Genomic DNA, 21,530 nt, shown 5'->3' with positions numbered 1-21,530 from the left:
ATTTCCATTTTTGGAGACCTAGGAGCAGTTACGAAGTGAACCGAGTAGCAAACCCTTCTCGTTGCCTGGTTATCCTCGTCTTGGTCTCCATATTTCACTTTAACTGATTAGAGCAGTTTTCAATTGAGTGTCGTAAAACCAAAACCAAAGTAATTACTCTGGCCAATCACAAAGGACACAGACAATCCAGTGAACCAATCAAAACTCGAAGCAAATACATGTAGCTAGCACGAAGCGCGGGAAAACGTGCGCGAGCGAGTCACGATTGGTTTTGGTTTTAGTTCTGATTGGTTGAGAAAGTGGCGAGAGATTTTTAAGCCAATCACTAAGCGTAGTAATGCAAAACTGAAAGCAAACGCAATTTACTTTCCACACTCAAGTGAAGACCGCTCTAAGAGATCTGTACGCTATTCTCGCAACAATAGCCTGGGACATTAAGCCTGCTGTAGTCTTTTTAGCCTGCTATAGTTACGTTTATAAAAAATAATTAACAATTTTATCGGCTGTCAGTTTGTGACTCTTTTTCCACATATCAGTCGTTCATAATTATTCTGCTTCATAACTTCAGGTAATTTATGCCGTTGTACTGGTTACAGACCGATTATAGAAGGATTTAAAACGTTCACAAAGGTTAGTACTGTATGATTAAGGTTTCAATTTGCCGCAGAACGAAGTTTTTTCGCAATTTAAATACCGGCCTTTTTTGTCTCTAGGACCAGGGTGGATGGGATGTAGGGGCGGTGTGAAAAAATTGTCCATACCCTTAAGCTTCAAATGACATTGAAACTACGATGGTGCATAGCGCATCCAAAAATGAATTCTTCAAACTGGTGACAGCTTGAAGTCACATAATGTGAAAATGGGCTTCATAAAAGAAAGAAATATTAAAATCCACTATTTCAGATTCGCCATCTTCTTTTTTATGATTTTTACATAATTATTTGGCTTAACATTTTAATAAAGGATATAATATAACACAATATAACACAGCATATGTCTTGAGAAAATCATAGTTCGGACTATATTTCAGGTTGGACATACGCCCTTCCCGATTATGCTAGCATTTTTTCCGTCATAATTTGGATTAACGAGGATTTCTTTCTGGGATCTTTATCTCAAGAAAGAATTCCTAGGATAATTTAGCTTTTTCCACCAATTTTATCTACATTGTTGTTGTCAAAAGCGTAACTTCGCTTGTTTTTGGTGTTCTTACACTTCTACAGACCTTTACGAAAATCTAATTCTCCAAGCTCTCTACATAAATGCTGTCTTTCCATTTTATTTGTTGCTGTTGTGACGGACTTGGGAGAAGACCTAGCCAGATTGTAACGAGTTCTTGCTAAACATAAAAACAAGATGGCGTCAGCCACGCCAACGCCATCGTCAAATAATTTGCAGGCCATAGAAGGAAGTCGCGAAGCAGAAAGTTTTCTTCAAAGGACAAGTTAACAAAAAGCTAACGTTGGGTTACATAATACCAGACACATTTGAGAAACACAAACAAGAGCTATATAGGTGTAAAGGAACAGAAAGATTTTTTTTCACTTCACAACCAGTAAAACATAAGTGATGCCTTATTTTGTACGTATTTCTTCAAAATAAAACAAAACATATTTAAACCAAAGGAACGTAGTTTTGAAAAATGAGCAAAATTTCAGCATCTTTTGGATACAAACTGTGCATTGCTAGGAACATAAAATGCCAGTTTTACCGGCTAGCACAATCGGGAAGGGCCTAGTTGGACATCAGGAGCTGCAAACATGTGTAGCTGATTAAAGGATCAATGACAGCAAGACTTGATCTTTGTTTGTTTTTTTTATTGCAGGAATGCTGTGGCAAAGGTAAAAATGGCTGTTGCTTAGACGTCAAGCAAAATGAAATCAATGGTAATCACACAGCAGGAAAAGTTGACCTGAACGTAAGTCAAATTTATCTGCGCGCATCTAGCGTTATGTTTTAAACTTGGAGAATTGTCAACTGGCAATGGCTCCTTTCATTGTTACACCATTACGTCATTTTGACCATGTAACAAGGTTAAGCTTGTGGTGGGGGGAAGGAGGGTGGGATTGGGGGGGGGGGGGTCTGAACCTCCCTCTTCCTGTATCACTTAATCCCAGGATCCGGCCCTTCCCTTAGTGGTTCTCGCCTCTTAGTACGTAATTCTATTTCAAAATATTGCACAGAGTTTCAAAACATTTTCTCAATTTTGCCCAGTTCCCGCCACCTTAGGAATCTCGCTTTCATCCTTCTCTTCTCCCACTTCCCGTACCCCTCCCCCCCCCCCCCCGAAAAAAGCAAAATATGATAAGATATTACACTGTACTATTATATATAACAAAAAATACAGTAAAATAACAGACCTCTTATAATTGATAATCCTACAAATAATCCTTGCGAACATTTTTTTGCTATCTCGCTTGTTTCTTCGCTTCAGTAGTGCTCGGAAAAAAATATTAATAAACTCGTAAAATATATGCGCCTATTATCTGTAAGCCCGTTGAAGAACGTCATCTTTTTCTGTTTGTTGCAGGAAAACCATGGCAAAAGAATAAATGGTGGTTCCTTAGACATCAATCAAAATGAAGTCATTGTCAGTGACAAGACAAAAGAAGAGGTTGACCAAAATGTAAGTCCAGCTTACGATTTAGGTTCAAATCATCTGATACGAACTTCGCAAATATTCTCTGCTGCTAAGTATGGAAAATATGAAGAAACGTGTAAAATATAAGCGCGTATTATCTGTAAACCCGTCGAATAACGTCATCTTTCTCTGTTTGTTGTAGGAAAACCATGGCAAAAGTACAAATGGTGTTGTCTTAGACATCAATCAAAATGAGGTCATTGTAGACGTCAATCAAAATGAAGTCATTGTCAATGACAAGACGAAAAAAGTTGAGCAAAACGTAAGTCCGGCTGGTGTTATCAGGTTACAGTAATACAAACTTCGCAAAATTTTCTGCTGCTAACACGTCTTTCATTAACTGTTTCTATTTTGTCGCCATGTCATATGACGTTGTCCGTTTGAACGCAAGACAGGGATAAATTAAACGGGTTTAGCATCTCTCTCCAGTGTGGAAGCGGCTATAATAAGTTTTTTCTGAACGATGAGTCGCAGTTAATTAAATTTCACACTAAAATCCTTTGAAGAGACCCTCTCGCGAGAAAAACATGTAGTTCAAAACGTTTATTGCGAAATCCTTCTTTAGACATTGGTCATTGCTCTAAACCCGAACGCAAAGTTTCTTTGCAATGAACATACACTGATCGCCTGGACTCATTCAAATGTATTAATACAACACTCTTCTGGCGTAAAATAAAAACAACTGTGACATTTGAAGGATTTGTCTTATTCTAAATTTCTTCTCTTTACTGGATTACATAGGCTTCCAATGAACTGGTCAAATCTGTGGAGTTCACTCCATATGATCCAACACAGGATGCAATATTCCCACCTGAATTGATGGTAAGATTGTACTGGTGTGTTCTAAATAGGTTCTCTTAAAAAACACAAAGCTTTCTATCGAATGAATTACATAAACTGTTTAATAATGCAGGCTGCTCTCCAAATATCTACCAACCTGGTATCCAGAGCCCACGGGCTTCACGGTCAGCGGATGGTCGCCGGATGAAGGAGTTTTACCTGGCGACAATCCCCTGACCGTGGAGTCCGTAGGCTCTGGGTAAGAGATTAAATATCTACTGTAGAGACTCTAAATGATTCTGACAAGTGAAAGTTTTATAGGAGACAGCATCTGTGATTGAACAAAATTCCATACTGATGACGTAGCTCTGCAGAGATCTCTGATTGGTTGTTGCTCTTTTTTGTAATTTCAAGGGTCCTGGGAACTAGGTTTAACGTTATCGGAAACTTCTGTTAACTGAAAGACTATGAGGGTCATTTCTATAATTATCTCTTTTGCTCAAGGGAGGAGAGGATGCGAGCTGCCGACAGTAAACCATTATTGTAACGAAGTTAAGCATATAACAAATTCGATTGTTGTATATTTAATAAGCTTCCAGATGCTGCCAAGCCAAAAAGCTTGTATATTAAAGGAGACCTTGTTACTTGGATCAGACCAACAACATTGGAAGAATTGTTAGAGCTGAAGACGAAACATCCACAAGCTAAACTTGTGATTGGTAATACTGAAATAGGTGAGCAAAGATTTATGATAAAAAAAGAATACCAATCAGTCAGGGCGTAACCAGACCTTTGGCATAGACGAGGCAAGATCTTGCAAGGAGGTTCTGGGGGGCATGCCGTCCAAAAAATTTGGAAATCTAGAAGCTCTAAAACTCTTTCTTGAACATTTTTCATGTAAGGTATTTCTTGAAAAAAAAATTACTCTTGTTCAACTGCAGATTATTTTCCCAACTAAACATACTTTATTTTGAAGTTTGGGTTAAAATCTAGACGAGGCAAGTTCCTCGTCTTGCCTCTTGCTAGTTACGGCCCTGTAATCTTTACTTTCTCAAGTTAAAGTAAAACATCCCAAGCCGAGTGCCCAATTTACTTCGAATGTTACTTTTAAGGAGATCTGAAAATCTTCAGTTGCAGGATTTTATTTGTTTCTTCGCTCAAAGATTAACAAATGATAGAAATTCCTTTTGAAAGCGAGTGTTGGCTAAGCAATAATTTTACAAGTTCAAATGCGTTGAAATAATATTAAGTGCCGTGTTTGCCCAATATGAAGATGTAGAATTTTTTCTAAGGGGAAGTGCTTCCCATACGGAAGTTTCTCTAGTATCCTCAAACACATTTATAATTCATCACGTTAAAACAAAGAAAATCATAACCGTGAAGGAGGCTTGGATACCTGGTCTTTATTAGCGTAGATTTGTACGATTTTATTTCTCCGTTTACTCCGTGTTTTTGTTTCGATTGAGAAGATATATCAAACACTCGAGACAGTGTTTCATCGGCTATCCAAACACCTCGAATTTCGTCAAAAATACTCCGCTGCGCGTCGTCTTTTCAACTCTCTTCTCCGTTTTTTCGACATTTTTGCTTGTTTACAAGCAAAAGGAAGGAGAATAGCGGTTAAGTTGGGTAATCTCGAACCACATTCTTGTTAACTCTCAAGGGACTGCTTTAACTTCTCAAGGGAATACTTTCCGCTGTGGGTGATCAAAGCGCGTGACTTGTAAAGTGTCACTCTATAGTTGTGCTTCAACACTTCCGTTCTTGTAGAAAAAACGTGACTTGTCAAACTTACAAACGTTATATAACAATTAAAAACGTGAGTAGCCCAAATCTTACGTGACATAACAGCGATCGAAGGCAACGAAGTTTAAAACGATTAAGAACGCAATTTGTACTGGTACAAGTCTTTACACATTCCCCCACACACTAAAACGTTGCTTATTAAGTTAACCAAAGGGAACTCATTTCGTGGCAATTGATTATTTCTGCTGAGTTGCACAATTTAGAATTGCAACATTCAATGTAGGTGTGAAGTGATATTTACAAGTTTTTTTGTAGCCTGTTGTGAAATTACTTCCGGTGGAAGCAGTAAACACTAAAAGTTTTTGCTTCTGTTGAGAAGTTAATGCATCGCCATTAGAAAAAAACAGCAACTGTTTTACTGGAAATGTAGTCGATAGAAATGGGATGTGTAGCCGTAAGGCAAAGAATAACGCGAGGAGAAGCGGCTTTTGGTAATATCCATACGAAAATTTACTTCCCAATGTGGGGTTAAGATTGCGTGACGAGACAAAAGGTAACTCTGTCGTGCGTAACCTTTATCGGGAACCCTGCATTAAGCCGAGTAGAAATCTTTCTAACTCGAAAGGAAACAACTATTTCGATTAAAGGCAAGCGTCAAAGTTTACCATTTTTAACCAAGCCAAAGTATATGAGTCGCAAAGCGCCCAGCCGTCGCGACTGACAAATGCAGCATTTCCTCCGCGAAAATAAAAAAAATGCTTGAACTGAAAGACGTTTGAATTCTTCCATGATATGTTCGAACAACAATTCCCAGGATAAACCTTCTACTCATACTAACTTCATGCAAAAAACTCGATATCTCGAAGAGATCTTTGATTGAATATCCCGATGACACACTGTCGCTAGTGTTTGATATGTTACACCAACATCTTCCATTTTAAATGTTTTACAGGAATTGAGATGAAATTCAAGAATCAGAATTATCCAATCCTGATAGCTCCTACTCACATCCCAGAGTTGAACGCTGTGGAACATACTGCAGATGGCATCATGTTTGGTGCCTCTGTGACACTCAGTACTTTTGAAGATGTTCTCAAGGAGGCCACAGATTCTCTGCCAGGTACTTATCAGATACTTGTATAATTCTGTTACCTCACACGTAAAGCCATAAATAAAAAGAATTGGTAAGACGGAACACCAGCTGTGCATGCTCGCGAATATCAAACGCTGGCTTTAAAAAATTCGCACACTACAAGAAAGGCGATGTATCACCATGCAAAAGGTGTGGGGGGGGGGAATGCAATCCCTATAGTGAACTATTAGTATATGGGAAGGCGCCGCCCCAAAGGGGCACCTTTTTCAGGCTGTAGATATATAAAAAGGTAGGGATTTTACGAGTTGAGTTTACATCACACACCATGAGAAACATTTTCTGATGAATTGCAGAATACAAGACAAGATGGTTTACAGCAATACTTCACATGCTCAAGTGGTTTGCTGGTCATCAGATTAGAAATGTTGGGGTGAGTAACACACAACCCTGCAACCCTGCTTTTATACCCAAATGACAGAACAAACTGTCCTTCTGCCAATGGTAACGGTTCCCAAGGTTCTGTGACCATGGTATTCATGTTTCTAGGTTTACATTTAACATTTACACAAAGAAGAGATTTGTAGGCTGTTCACAGCCTCTCTATTTTTTAACGCAAAAGAACGCGAAATAAACAGTGACGGTGAACGCAAAGCATGATGGGGTTTCCGCTCATTAAATTGTGCTGGCGTCCAGTTCTCTCGCAATTCTTTTCTCGCGTTCAACGATCAAAGAAAAATACGAAATCAAATAGTACACTTTAAACAGTATAATTAATAATTATTCCGCGAGCGCGCGTTGGATATGAGATGGTAGATAGCTAACCAGGCGCGTAGCGCTATAACGGCTATAACGATCTCATATCCAACAAGCGCGAGTAGAATAATTGTTTTATTAAAAACGCCAAAAGAATTGCAATTTACCCAGCTATTTTCGTTGACGCATATCGGCTAACAAATTTGTGGCCAATGGTATATGAGCTCATTTACCATTGCCTGTTAAAAATAAAAGATGTGAGTCACCTTTATTTTTGTTGTTGTTTTTGTTTCATTGATTTGCGTGTCAGGCCATTGGTGGAAATATCATGACTGCCAGTCCGATATCAGACTTGAATCCAGTGTTCATGGCCGCAAGATGTACACTTCTCTTGGCAACAGCTGGAGGTATTAAAACGCGCTTTATCTAGCATGTCCAATGTTCGTTGTCTGGAGTTATTATTTCAAATAATTGGCCTGTGCATTTCCTCCCACTCCCGATTGTCAACCCCTATTATTTTAATTTTATATGGGTCTCATATAGTTTCATGGCGGAAGGTTATCGCTTGGGTATTATCGGAAGGAGGGGGGCTGTTATCGTGAATTTGTAATTTCAGTACAACGTTTCCTTGTCGTAGACTCATAACGGGGCGTGCTTACCCTGATGCCAGTAAACGGTCCCTTCACATGTATTTTTTTTATGTTCTTTTCTCACTTTATAAGGAAAAACCAGGAAAGTCAAGTTGGATGAGAAGTTTTTCACTGGATACAGAAAAACAGTTTTGGAACCAAGCGAAGTCTTGGTCAACATCCTCGTTCCTTTCACGAAGAAGGTAACAGCTAACACTACAACATAATTGTTAACTCTGTCAATTTTGCTTCGTTGCCCATTTTATTTGCCGCACAGTTTTAAAATCCTTTACTAAATTTCCAAGTAAAACTGTTTCTAGTTGGTTTCTTCCACGCCGAATCTAGAGACTCGTTCGTAGCGTAGCTTTTAGCGTGCGTGAAACCAACTGCTCGAACACTATCATTAATTTTGTATTTATTTTGTAATTTGTACACCACCAGGCTCGTCCCCAGAGGCCGCGATCCTTCTGGTCTGCGCCAGCGATCGAGAACTCTGGGCTAAACAGAAAGCCCACCATAAAGGCGATCGAATGTTCGAAACCGGAACCAGAAATTCCTGATTCCGGTTTTGGATTAGCCCAGAGCCGTTGAATTTCCCGACCGCAGGTCAAGGGAAACGCATGCTATGGAAACGAAATTGGTACACCACTGAAGCCACCCATGTCATACATTTTAACTCCAGAACACTTTTATTCTTTATGTTATTATACATTTTTTATAGGATGAATATGTATTCTCCTTTAAACAAGCTCGTCGACGTGAAGATGATATCGCCATAGTGAACACAGCCATGAGAGTGTTGTTGGAGAAGCAAGCTAGTTCCAGTTCATGGCGAATCAAGGATTGCACTTTCAGTTTTGGAGGCCTGGCTCCTACAACAGTCATGGCCATGAAAACCATGAAAGGACTCACTGGCAGGTAGGGCCTGGGTTCTACCATGCAATGGACGGTACAGCCAATCAGAAGGCTAGAAAAAACATTGCGTATCGGAAATACATCACGGGGTGTATGTGACCGCGATGTGTCGCTTGTATATCTTTTTTAGCTCGAGACGTGTGACAACAAATAGAAACAAAGCTTTACAATTTAAGAGATAACTGGTTAGCTTCTTAGATTGCTGGTTTTCACTGTCACGCAAGTATCGATACTGTCACGCGCTGCAAAAAATAAATCCAAATCTTTTGAGTCAAAAAAATCAAGAATATTACAGGTTGTAGAAAATTACTAGATAGTCTACGTGTCCAAGTCTCAGGTCTGTACGGTATTCGGTACTCGAGTTATCCGTTCAAATGTTTCACGACATTTTAGAGAGCACAGTATGAAAATTCCATGCTGGAGTCCGTGTGAAGGGGCACCAAGATGGCCGCCGAAAATGAATGAAAACATCTGGCATTCACTTCTCCTATAAAAAGCGGTCAGTTCACCTTCATGAATACGTAAGCACTAACATAAACACTTCTTGTAAAACCTCAATTGTTCAGATCGTTAAAAATCACAGGATGAAGCATTTTTTTTAAGTATACGTGACAGCCTTTAGGCGGCCATTTTGATGTCGTGTGGCGCAAAACTCCGAAATTCAAAATGTTATATCTTAAAAACGGCGGATGCTAACGAGCTGAAAGCCTAGGATATATAAGATATATGTTGAGGACGTCTAATAGCCAATGAAGGGTAAAAAGTCATGAAACTCGCGATTCTGGATTTTCCAATTTTGATGACGTCACGTGAAAACCAAGAATAAATGGGATTTTAGGGTAGCAGTAAGGTCAGCAACAATACTAAAAGTTGCACTTTGCTTGAAAGAAGTCCGTTACTGTTTCCACTGATTGTTTGAAATTTGAGAAAAATTTCACCTGGTAAACACTCCCCAGTTTATGGGGTGTTACGAGCTACGTTGAAAAGAGGACGGTTATTTCTACAGGAAGAAGGCAAGATTATGGCGTCAGTAACACTGCAAAAAAAAAAAAAACACACATGTTTAATTCTCACAAGGAGATGTCAAAGCCAAAAGTACACCTGACTCGATTTTCATAAAATTTACCCTTATATACTTACACGCTCTATTTTCGTAATAATAAATAATACACAAGCGACCATTATTTTTTTAGTGGCTAAATATGCATGAAGCTTTCATATTTTTCTGCAATTTGGACAATAGCGTAAACTGAAAAATTGTACTATGTTCCGCAGACGAGCGTTACTCGTGACAAAGGTGCTGTTTTGAAACGATTCTTGAAACTTCCTGATAATATTGACTATTTGCCCCACCCAGAGCTTTGTTAAAACTTTCACTCTTTGTGACTTAGCTACTCGTTTGCTTCTGCTTAGAAAATGGGATGAAAGCTTAGTTCAAGATGCTTGTCAGTTGTTAGCTGAAGATCTGCCGCTCGCACCCGGGTCACCAGGTGGTCAGGTGGAATACAGGAGATCACTTGCTTCAAGCTTCTTCTTCAAGTTTTATTTAAACGTTTCTCAGTGTCTTGGCAATAATGAGGTAGGCAACATTTGCAATCTTGGATCTTTTAATATGAAATACCCTGATTTAAATGAAAATAAACTGTTCAAAAATGACACGAGCATGGGACAAAGAAATCCGAGTCCCCGACGGGAATCGAACTCATGGACTCCCAGATACCGGTTGGGCGCTCAGATTTTTTCTTTGTCCCATGCTTGTGTCATTGTTGAACAATGTATTTTCATTATTTATCATCGAGCTTAAAATTTACAATCTTTATTATTTACTACTCTGATTTTGTTCTCACAAACAAAAATAATCGGGCGCTTACTGCATCAGGTTTTTGTGTTTTACTAAGAAAAAAGCTACATAATGTCTTTGTTTCTTAATTGTCGTTATAAACCCGGGCCCTCCCAGTATGTCGAAGAATTGATTATTTGATTTGACAAATGTGCGTACCATTCCAAATCATTTTGTACTTTTTAAATAAACTATATATGCAGTGCCTTCTTCTGCAGGTTCTCCAGATAGTCTACGTTAGAGGGGGGGGGGGGGGGGGGGGGGGGGGGGGGGGGAAAAAAAAAAAAAAAAAAAAAAAACAGGCGCCCTTGTGCCTACTGAACGATATTTTTTAACATTTCAGTTAGATGCTAAAGATCTACTGCCCAAAATCTACGAGAGTGGAACTAAGCATTTCCACAGAGATGCTACCCACAGCATACAGACCTTTCAGGTAAAAATAAACGGATCAATTTAGGTTTCTGGGAAACTGCTCACCTATCCCTCCCCAAACCTAACATTTTGCCCAAAGCGATAAGTAAGGGTTAATGTTAGGTTTGGGGAGGGGTAGGTGAGCAGTTTCCCAGAAACCTAAATTGATCCAAATAAACCCTTAACTTGAAGCAGTTCTTAAATATTTAAATCCCCGGCCTACCTGGAAACTTATCACGTCTTTCTTTCCAAAACAACAAATTGGCTATTATCCTCGCTAGATCAACGATCACACATGCACAACTGACCAGGATAACACATAGCCAAAGAGCCTTCATTTCATTTTGCCATGCAGAGAAAATAAACACGGCGAAGTTGTACTTTTTTCCTTCCCTTTAGATAACACTTTACACTGAAAAAAAATGTATCATATAATGCCGTAAGCTGTTATTAGTATCATTACATTCCGTTGACTTTATTAATGAAACAATTTAGAATGGCCGCTTCCTATTTACATAAAACACGACAGAAAGCTTGGGAGAGTTCGAAAGTCGCATTCCTACAAACTTCCCCACGAGCTAATGCATACAAAATGTAAGTTGAACCAATGTGTTTTTTTTTCCTGTGGTTGGTTTAGGAAGTCCCTGATGACCAGTCCTCAGAGGATATGGTTGGTAGGCCTGTGCCTCACTTAGCAGCAGCAAAACACGCCACAGGCGAGGCAGTCTACTGTGATGACATTCCTAAGTATGCAGGTAAAACGTAGAGTGGTGGTCATTACCACAGGACACCAAATGATTGGTTCATTAGTTAAATTGTGGTTGGTAGACCTGTGCCTCACAGCACTAACAAAACGCTACACGAGAGACTCACAGCTATTTTAGTTAGGTATGATATGCTCTCGAATATACCTTATTATAGGAAATTAACGCTTCATGAAATTAACGCGAATTTCAAAAATTCGCGTTAATTTAAGTCGCGTTAATTTTTGTTAACGTTAATTTCCGCGCCGTTAATTAAGTGGAGCGCTAATTTCCATGACCTTAATTTCCATTATTTAGGAACCATTTCTCTATACTGTCCAGACGTCTTGACACTTATGAAAAGTCATTATTTCATCAGGGTAGAAATCTGCCGGATCACTAAAACTGCGAAGAACGCTCGAGGCGGTCAGATTCCTTTGTGTTAAAGTAAACTTGTTCCTGTTATCTCAACAAGTCTTTTTTCCTTTGTGTTTGTCGCGTTAATTTCCTTCATTTTGAAATGTTACCCCCTCTTTCGCGTTAATTTCCTTAATTTGGAAGTAATTTTTCCTTCAATTCGCGTTAATTTAAGTCGCGTTAATTTCAAATACCTTAATTAACACAAGCGTTTAACACATGTTTATAAGCTCATCCAGATCAGAAATTGCGCGCGGTGGATAAATAATAAATACGTCGTTTTAATTACCCCCTTGTTGTTTGTCTTTTTGTCTGACGGTCAAATATTGATAAGTAAAGCTAGGTTTAGTCATAATACTTCCTTTACAGGAATGTCTTTAATTATAAATCAATTTTAATCGTTTGACTGTAACTGCAATTAATCATTCTTGGCAAACTACATTTGGCATGGATTTCAATTCTCGATCAGAGCTAGTGTGGAATTCTTGATCTGAATATAATCGTCAGTATTTTATTTATACAGTTTTTGGTTAACGAGTCCTAAAGCATTTAACATAGTATGGGTTACGTACCCCTAACGATTTAAATCTCGTTATTTGTTAAATTAGAAGGGTAACGATTTCGGGATTGTTCTATTTCAGGAGAACTATATTTGGGAATTGTTTTCAGCACACGAGCCCATGCGAACATCATGTAAGTATGAAATAGCCATGTTAGGTAAGGTAAAACTTTATCGTTCAATTCAGCACAGTGGCTGGTCTCCAGAGGGGCCCTGCTCAATACAATTTCTACAATACATTGGATGTTCAAATATTTCCTTTAATTCTTCTTTGATGCTCCATTGGATAGTATTTAAATTAGTAAAAATGTGTCATTGTGTACAAATCCTGTAGAGCTGTGGATCCAACTGAGGCATTATGTATTCCTGGGGTGAAGGCATACATTAGCGCAGAGGACGTCCCTGGAGACAACACAACGGGATATGGAGCAGATGATGAAGAGGTTTATGCAACAGACAAGGTACATCTTTTCACGACATTGAGAAATCAATAGTAATTTGATCATTTAGAGATTATGCATTTGTCCTCCATCTCCGAAGTCCCAAGAATGTCCCCACTTTATTTCCGCCAAAGCGATTTGACCTGGAACTGACCATTATTTGGGGAGATTGGCGTCTAACTGCGTCATTTCTGGGGATTTCTCTTTTTCCGTCCGTTTTGTTACGGTGGGGGGGGGGGGGGGGGGGTATAGGCCAGGCATACGGACGGGGAATTTCATAGCAAAAATTTTTATTGAGCTTAGTGACTTTTTGACCATCTATAAATACCGTGTGGTGGGGCTTTTTAACACTGACAATCTTAGCTAAGTTCAAATCTCGGTCTTTCCCCCGACCCTACCCTCGACGGCTTAATGTTCTGAATACTAAGTTCTCCCTGCTATCGTCCGACCTCGTAAATTAGAATTCTAGAGTTGCTATTAGGCTTTTATAGATTGTGCTAGCATAATTTTGGCATAATTGGAGCTAAAAAGCATAATTTGTGAAACGAGCACTGCCACGGCATAATACAATTTTTAGCACTTTTTGGAACATAATTCATAATGTAGTAAATATGGTGTACTTTCTACGAAATAAAGAATTTAGGTAGTTTGTTCTTGCATGCGTGTTTTGCTATACAATTGTGATTGTTAGTCGTGGGGCATTACAAACGGTTAGAGATGCGAGCAGCTTGGACAGCTGACGGCGTGATAAACTGCCATAAAAAAAAAATTTAAAAATTATTTAAAAAAATCAAATGGGTCTGCGCACCTCTATGTATAGAATCTACGTCATTGTGAGCATATTTCGAATCAGAAGCATAATTTGGGAATTCTGGCATAATTTTTGCATATGCAAATTTTGAGCACTGCTAGTAGCATAATATCCACTTTAGGAGCACAATCTATAAAAGCCTAGTTGCTATGTAAGGCTTGGTGAGCTTTATTCATAATGTAGCGTTGTGTAACTGTTTATGTTTAGGTGACATGCGTGGGACAAATAATTGGCGCCATTGCCGCTGAAACTCAGGCCCAGGCCCAAAGAGCAGCAAAGATGGTCAAGATAACATACGAGGACTTGCCAAGGATATTAACGATTGAGGTGAAATGCTATGCTTACATACCGTAAACTTTAGATTGTTTCTGTTGCAATTATACTCCATTTACACTCAGGGGCAGTATAATCCGCTACTCTATAATAAACGTAGCTCTGTTTTCTCGATTTATGACAATTTTATGAATTCTGGCAAAATTATAGAGCGCAAGTTCAATCAATCAAACTTTATAAGAGATGGTTGGTACTTAATAGTTGTAAAACTCTTTAAAATAGTTAAGTATAAAAATATCTACAATTAAAAACGTAATTAAAAATGATAATTTTCTTTTCCAACAGAGCTTTGGAGGTTTTGCTTAGATTCAGCTTGTCCAGTCTATATTATTATCTTAATTTTGTCTTTATTTACCAACCATACGGTTTGCATAAGTCGTAAATGTCCTCCAATTTTGTCACACCTAATGCTCGCTTACATGAAGAGGTCGCTGTCCTATCGAGACCGCGTGATCGAAATTTACATTTATTCATTGAAGAGAACTGGCCACTCGCGAATTTTATACTGTATAACTATTTCAAGATACGATTCTAGATTAAGATAACCAGTTTCTTTCAAGAGTCTTAAACAATAACAAGTCACTAAGTTTCAACATTGCTTTATAGGAAGCCATAGCAGCCGAGTCGTTTTACGACGCTGACCTGTGCATTCAGAAAGGAGACCTGGAAACTGGTTTTGCTGAATCCGATCACGTGTTGGAAGGAGAGATGAGAATTGGAGGCCAGGTAAGCTACATATTGCTTATCGAAGAATAATTTCTCCAGTAACAAGTTTTTGAGAAGCTTGGACCCCAGACCGGACCAACACTCAGGGTCTTAAAATAACTGAGGAGAATGTGCTGCCTTTGTAATTACATCTTCAAATGGTAAGACATTCTAGTCTTCTCGGAAAAGGACGATAAACCGTAGGTCCCGTCTCCTGTATCTTCAGTCTTGTAACAGGGGACGTTAAAGAACCCACACACTATTCGCAAAGAGTAGGGCACGAAGCTCCCGGTGTTGTGGTCTGGTGTGTAAAGCGCATTTGAACGTATGGAAAATGCACTATATAAATGCATTATCATTATCATAAACATTAAATAAAATTCGAAAAAAGCAAACGCTAATTATCAGAAGTAAAATTTGTGTAAACGTGGCTTTAATTTGTGTCCAAGCTTTCTGCTTGAGCAGTTACCTGATTATAAACGTTGACACCTTCTTTAAAGGGAATAAAAACCATCAGTAATCTTCATTTAGAAAAGTTGTACATATTCAAACTTTGATTCTGTTAGTATACCGCAACACAATGCACTAGCTTTTACCTTTCATGCGTGCCTGTGATGAATTCAAGGACTCTCTTACTTCCGCAAAAGCTTCTTTATCGAGCGGGCAATGAGAAGAAAGAAAATAGACCGAGACGAGGCTCGGGAGAGGCGCAGAAAGGCCATTTCGCATCTCCCCTGCGCGCTGTACTTCGTTTTATCCATCCCCGTTTGATTGTTGATTGTTTTCGTTTTACTGAAAGAAACCTCTTTAAATTAAAGAAATCTAATTTTTACTTGTTATAGGAACATTTTTATTTAGAGACGCAAGTCACAATAGCTGTCCCTAAAGGAGAAGATGGCGAAATGGAACTCTTTGTTTCCACTCAAAATCCGACATTGACACAGGTAAGAAAGGGTGATTCAATTTGTTCTGCTTTCAAACATTCTACAATTTGAATCTCAGGGGTAACTTTTTATTCCCGCACGATTTGCCATAGCTTTTATTATCCCTGGGGTCGGTAACTTTCAATTTCCAGACGTTGAGTCCTGCCTGTAACCCCGGGCTGTTGCATAGGTATAACAGCAATATTAATCTTACTTCTTCTTTGCTCCTTCTCAAAAACCCGTGATAGTTTCTAAATTCTAGTTGTAAACAGAGGACACTGTAAAATGGCCACTTATCTCCTTAGTAAAGTAGTTTGCAGAATTGCAACTTCCTTGCCTTGTTCATTCACAGAAAGCTGCAGCAAGAGCCCTTGGAGTACCACACAACAGAGTTGTAGTGCGAACAAAGAGACTGGGTGAGTCACTGCGGGTGATTTTGTTTTCCAACCCATAGTTTACCCATAATATAGTTTAAGGCCGAAACCCAGCTGCTCGCTCGTCCTGTTTTACATAAAATCTTTCTGGGCATGAAATGTCCTCCAGACTTATCAGAAAGGCAGGCCCGGAACAAGAGTAAAATTCTCGGAAAAAAAAACAAGCTAAGTTCACGCCTCTAATTTGCGCATTGCGCATCGATAACTTTAGAAAAAAAATGAACGCAAAACCAAACCAAAAACCATTTCTTTCTTTCTTTAATTTCAACAATCATTCTAAAGCCTATTAACGCAAGTGGCCTTTATTGCTGTTTTTGTAGGTGGCGGCTTTGGTGGCAAAGAATCACGGAACTGTTTCCTGACAAACGCAGTAGCAGTAGCTGCTGCTAAGTAAGTTGACAAGTTAAGAGTATTGGTTCACTGTAAAGTGTAAGTAGAAGCAAAGAGAAAAAGGAAGGAATATTAGTTAAGCTTTTTATCTGAGGCCCCCCCCCCCCTACAAGCGGTCGTCTAATGGTTTTTGCGCTGGCTCCTAGATTACAGCCGGTAGGTCCGAAATCGAGCGTTGAAGTCACTATTACAGTTCCTTTCCCTATCCAGGAGTATAAATAGAGGCATGTTTTAGGAAGCGACACGATCATCACGCGACTACTTATTTTTCTCACATTTTTTAGGACTGGTAGGCCTGTGCGATGCATGTTTGATCGAGATGAAGACATAAAGAGTACTGGAATGCGTAGTCCTTTCTTAGCCAAGTACAAGGTAATTAAAAATATATACAGTGTTAAATGAAGAGAAGATCTTCACAGTTATGAACACAACAGTTGCGAAAATTAAGCCTGAATTGGTTCGTATTATACCCGGGAAAGATGAAGATTGAATAGTGAAAATATGAAATCATATATATGAACTGCGGATGAAGAATAAATGAAAAGAAGATCTTCGCAGTTATGAACACAACTTTTAAGTTGACCAGCTCCCAGTTGGCTTGTTAGCTCAATTAGCTAGAGCGCTGCACCAGTATCGCAGGCTTAATTTTCGCAACTGCTCAAGTTGTGTTCATAACTGCGAAGATCTTCTCTTTATTTATTCTTCATCCGCAGTTCAAATATATGATTTCATATATTCACTATTTATATACATTGTTACACGTCGGCATTGTCTCAATCTGCTTTTTCCACTAGTTCATTTTCGAAACCACCGTGGTGAAAAGTATTTTAATCCAATGGATCAGGGGGGGGGAAGCAACTTCCCATACATTCTCTTATATGAAATCTGAGCGATGCTCTCACAACTTGCAAAGCAATCATCGGGGCGGTAGTCGCGGATGTCTGGCGCATGAGCAGCTCCTTTCTTTGTGAACTTGCCCCCCCCCCCCCCCCCCCCCCTGCAATGGATATGGCACTGACATCTATGGGAGGCGCGGTTAGTGACGTGTTGGACTCCGGATAAGGAGGTCTGGGATCCAGTCTTGTCCGGGATCACTAATGACTTACTCTGAGACCCAAAGTCCCGTAACTTTGGGCGACTTAAGGCGACTTTAGGCGATTTTAGCTTATTTTGTCCAAAATTACGGGCGATTTTGGGCGATTTAAGGCGATTTTTGGCGACTTTAGGCAATTTTGAGCTTTTTAGGCAATTTTAGGTGACCGACTTAAGTACAGTTGTGGTATACATGTACATGGCCGGCCCGGGAATCATCACGGTACACCATAAAGCATTGTTACAAAAATATCTATACTATTTAAAGCGACTTAGAGCGACTTTAGGCGACTTTAGGCGATTTTGGGTCCCAGAGTAGGCCTCACTAACCAGCACTTCTTTATACTTACATTTTTTAGATTGGTTTCACGTTGGACGGAAAAATTAAAGCCTTCGACATCGCAATGTATAGCAATGCTGGCAACTCACTAGATGTGTCTAAAAAAGTAAGTAATTTTCTGTATTGTATCGTACATATCTCATTGTTGTCCATACGCTGATACAACACAATCGCGCGCGCTTCGCCCTCGAGATAGCGCGAAGAACAGAAGTAAACTACTCACCCTAGTTTTCTATGGGCGACATTCAACTTTGCTGCATGCGCCTCGTTCACTATTCGCACTCAAAAACTCGTCCTCGTTGTCTAATTGTAAATTAGACGTTTTGGTGTGTAATATCGCCTGGGTTCGGTGTTGTAATTCTGCAAGTCTTGTAATATTTTGGCGCCCCCGTCAGGGCAGGTCAAAATACAAAGGACGATTTTTTCCCAAATGCTGGCTTTGAACCGTTTTGATACTTTCGTTCGGTCAAAAGGAATAAGAGAACTACAGATTACCTGTTAAACCGGTCCCAAGAGGACAAATATCGCGAGATACTTCTATACTTGTCTCGCTGCATAGCTTGTCTGACAGACTTTCAGTACTGAGATAACTATGCTGTATATGTTTTGGAGAAAGTTATTAGTATGTAATTTAATGAGTTTGTTATTGGTGCAACGAATTCAATTTGTTATGTGTTTCACGTTCGTAGGTTATGGAAAGAGCCATGTTACACATGGTAAACTGTTACCTCATTCCAAACATTCGTGGAGTTGGCAAGTTGTGTAAAACAAATATTTCAACGTGCACGGGTTACAGAGGCTTTGGTGTTCCACAGGTGAGGGAAACGTCCGGAGGGAGTATTAACACACGACAAACTATTGGCCAACTCGTTTTAGCAAACTCAAGTTGGTGTGTGTGAACGACACAACAACGACGAACAGGTTGACCAACTGTTGGGGACAAAATAGAACTTGTCTCTATTCTCACCAACAGTTTGCCAACTTGTTTGCCAACTGTTGTTGTGTCGTTCACACACACCAACTTGAGTTTGCCAACATGACTTTGCTAACTTTAGTTTGTCTTGTGAAGGCCGCTTTAGCGACTGGGGATTATTTCAAATCATAAATCAGCAAGGGTACATGTAAAAGAAATGGAATAGACATTTTAATGTGTAATGCGTTTTGTTCTACAAAAAATAAGAGTTGCAAAGGTGGGTTAAATGATAGAATCACAAGTGATTCGCGGAGGCAGGCTGGTGAGCTTGATGGAACTTGGGAGCATGTTGACATGATTCCGGAAAAACTTTCATTCCGGATCGAAACTCATTCCGGAATGAATTCGAAGTTCGTTCTGCATTCACATGACAGAGTCGACCGGCTTAACCTAAGGCGTTGTCACTTGCATGGCTTTCGCGTGAGATCAAAAACAAAAATGGCGCAGGTTACCCGCAAACATGTTATTGTGCCCATTAATGGCCACATTTGCAATTTTAATGAGCAACTTGTCCATAGGGTTGCTTCTTTGGGCTAAACAGTAAATGCTTTTGCGTTTTTTCTCTCTGAGTTCAAACCGTGGCCTCCGTATGCGATTTCATAAGATGCGGTTTCATTTCGGAACGAAATTCGTTTTGGGTTTACACGATACCAGAATGAAATTTCATTCCGGAATGTAAACAGAAACAGAGAAATATGTGAGGAAGGAATGTACTCGTTCCGGAATGAAAGTCATTCCGGAATCATGTAAACACGCCCTTTCTGTCTGTAATATACTCTTTGTTAAACAGCTCGGTGTCCCATTGCACAGTCGAATGATTAAGTCAATCACTCGTATGATTACGGAGCGAATTGGACTCCACAAAGTCCTGTTGCTATAACTTATAATTTTACTTGCAGAGCATGTTGTTTGCTGAATCGTGGATGTCTGAAGTTGCTGTTATCTGTGGCATTTCTCAAAGACAGGTTAGTTATGTCCAAATCTTCAGGCCCAACCTCCTTCCAAGAGCCTTCCTCCTTTCCCTCCCAAGTCGTCGAAAAAAGGAGAGAGACCCTGGGAACGATCTAGGTTTCTTCTTGACCGCGGTCAAACGACAGAAATATGCAAAATATTAGAAAAGTAAGATAAGGTTTTAATTTTCACAGTTCAAAGCTTGATACATTACCGGTATCCTGAGGATTTACTAAGTTTTTTAGCTTTACTAAAAAAGTGCTACTTGTTTAAAAAAAAGCGAAATTCGGACTTGTCGGCGCAATTTGTCAAAGCTCTTTGGCTCGGATCTGAAACATTAAAAAGGTAAAAACACTTGTTTACCTGTCAGAGGAAATGGGAATATGTTTACACTCAGCAACTATTTCATCTATCCTTGCTCATACTAACACTTCAATATGTACGAAATTCGCCGAATTCACAGAAATATGCAAAAAATAAGAAAAGGAAAGCTAGCTAAGACGTTTGACCGCGGTGAAAGTTGCTTCAGGTTCAGCGGAGTTTCAACGATTATTTGTAGCTGCCCTCTTATGGCTATCGATTAATCGTCAAGTTCGCATATAGTGTATGTTATAAACATTTTTTGCCTTTCAGGTTCGAGAAATGAATTTTTACAAAGAAGGAGATCTAACTCATTTCAACCAGAAACTGACCAGTTGTCATATTCAACGAGTATGGAACGAGCTGGTAGAGAAATGTGATTATGAAGAACGAAGGAAACACGTCCTTTCTTTCAACAGGTAGCCCACGCTAAAAAGTAAGGAAGAATTTGCACAGTTCCTGTACGGATTTTTCCCAGGTCTTCACGGTATCGTTGACGTCACAACTCGTTTCGGTGACGTGTCCGGGGCGAACGGCATGTACCACGTGACCCGAAACGGGTTGACCGCGACGAAAATAGAGGCCTAAGAACTAGGCAAAGGAAGAATGAAAAGCAAGTAAAAATAGTAGACCTCCTTCGGTCGGCAAGTAATAGTTTACTGAAAAACAACTGAGAGAACTCGTACTCTCTTGAGTCGCGATAAAGGTGTTACTACTTTTTCCATGTTTGGGTCTGATCCTCTATGGAAGGATTTTATTTATTTCCCTGTGCTAAAAATTTCCGTTAAAAACTGGAATTGGGAGAGACGATTCACATCAAAGATTTTTTATTGGATTTAACCAGGAGCAATCAAAAAATGGCACTTAAGAGCTTCAAGTCTTTCTACAAAGGCATTCCATCCTTCCCTCCTTTTCTTTCGTCCGTCCGTTATTCTTTCATTTAATTGTTTATTCTATCTGTCCTTGCTTCATTTACTCATCCATTTATCCATCCATCCAATTTGTTCCTCCCATCCCTTCATTTGTTCATTCATTCATTTAAACGATCCTTCCTTCTTTTCATTCTTTTTATAATTATTTCATTGGCCTTAAACGTAATTTCATGCACTTTGTTTTAAGGGAAAATCGTTGGCGAAAACGTGGAATTGCTATAATACCCACTATGCTTGGTATAGGCATTACTTTGCCCACCAAAAATCAGGTATGTATCTACATTCAAAACTTCTACCATTTTATAAAATACAACGTGTT

At 39.3% G+C, this 21,530-nt stretch overlaps 1 protein-coding gene across 1 annotated transcript in view; it reads left to right on the top strand.

Annotated features, from left to right (window-relative positions):
• Nucleotides 1-21,530, top strand: part of LOC144635444 (xanthine dehydrogenase/oxidase-like) — a 31,464-nt gene that overhangs the window by 4,137 nt on the left and 5,797 nt on the right. Inside the window, exons 5-31 of the mRNA XM_078494553.1 lie at nucleotides 569-630; nucleotides 1,826-1,918; nucleotides 2,531-2,626; nucleotides 2,784-2,903; nucleotides 3,383-3,463; nucleotides 4,014-4,155; nucleotides 6,120-6,287; nucleotides 6,614-6,690; nucleotides 7,324-7,420; nucleotides 7,736-7,845; nucleotides 8,364-8,560; nucleotides 9,971-10,136; nucleotides 10,741-10,830; nucleotides 11,446-11,563; nucleotides 12,610-12,661; nucleotides 12,862-12,988; nucleotides 13,986-14,105; nucleotides 14,718-14,837; nucleotides 15,659-15,760; nucleotides 16,092-16,155; nucleotides 16,494-16,563; nucleotides 16,848-16,935; nucleotides 18,015-18,101; nucleotides 18,685-18,810; nucleotides 19,868-19,933; nucleotides 20,553-20,698; nucleotides 21,399-21,480. Of these exons, the coding sequence (XP_078350679.1) occupies nucleotides 569-630; nucleotides 1,826-1,918; nucleotides 2,531-2,626; nucleotides 2,784-2,903; nucleotides 3,383-3,463; nucleotides 4,014-4,155; nucleotides 6,120-6,287; nucleotides 6,614-6,690; nucleotides 7,324-7,420; nucleotides 7,736-7,845; nucleotides 8,364-8,560; nucleotides 9,971-10,136; nucleotides 10,741-10,830; nucleotides 11,446-11,563; nucleotides 12,610-12,661; nucleotides 12,862-12,988; nucleotides 13,986-14,105; nucleotides 14,718-14,837; nucleotides 15,659-15,760; nucleotides 16,092-16,155; nucleotides 16,494-16,563; nucleotides 16,848-16,935; nucleotides 18,015-18,101; nucleotides 18,685-18,810; nucleotides 19,868-19,933; nucleotides 20,553-20,698; nucleotides 21,399-21,480 (2,867 nt within the window). The remainder of the gene's footprint in view (nucleotides 1-568; nucleotides 631-1,825; nucleotides 1,919-2,530; nucleotides 2,627-2,783; nucleotides 2,904-3,382; nucleotides 3,464-4,013; nucleotides 4,156-6,119; nucleotides 6,288-6,613; nucleotides 6,691-7,323; nucleotides 7,421-7,735; nucleotides 7,846-8,363; nucleotides 8,561-9,970; nucleotides 10,137-10,740; nucleotides 10,831-11,445; nucleotides 11,564-12,609; nucleotides 12,662-12,861; nucleotides 12,989-13,985; nucleotides 14,106-14,717; nucleotides 14,838-15,658; nucleotides 15,761-16,091; nucleotides 16,156-16,493; nucleotides 16,564-16,847; nucleotides 16,936-18,014; nucleotides 18,102-18,684; nucleotides 18,811-19,867; nucleotides 19,934-20,552; nucleotides 20,699-21,398; nucleotides 21,481-21,530) is intronic.

Source organism: Oculina patagonica, chromosome 13, assembly GCF_052425735.1.
Source record: "Oculina patagonica isolate OP01 chromosome 13, crgOcupat, whole genome shotgun sequence".
Lineage (NCBI taxonomy): Eukaryota > Metazoa > Cnidaria > Anthozoa > Scleractinia > Oculinidae > Oculina > Oculina patagonica.
Note: the sequence above shows the minus strand (reverse complement) of the source record. Positions and strands in the feature narration are given on the sequence as shown.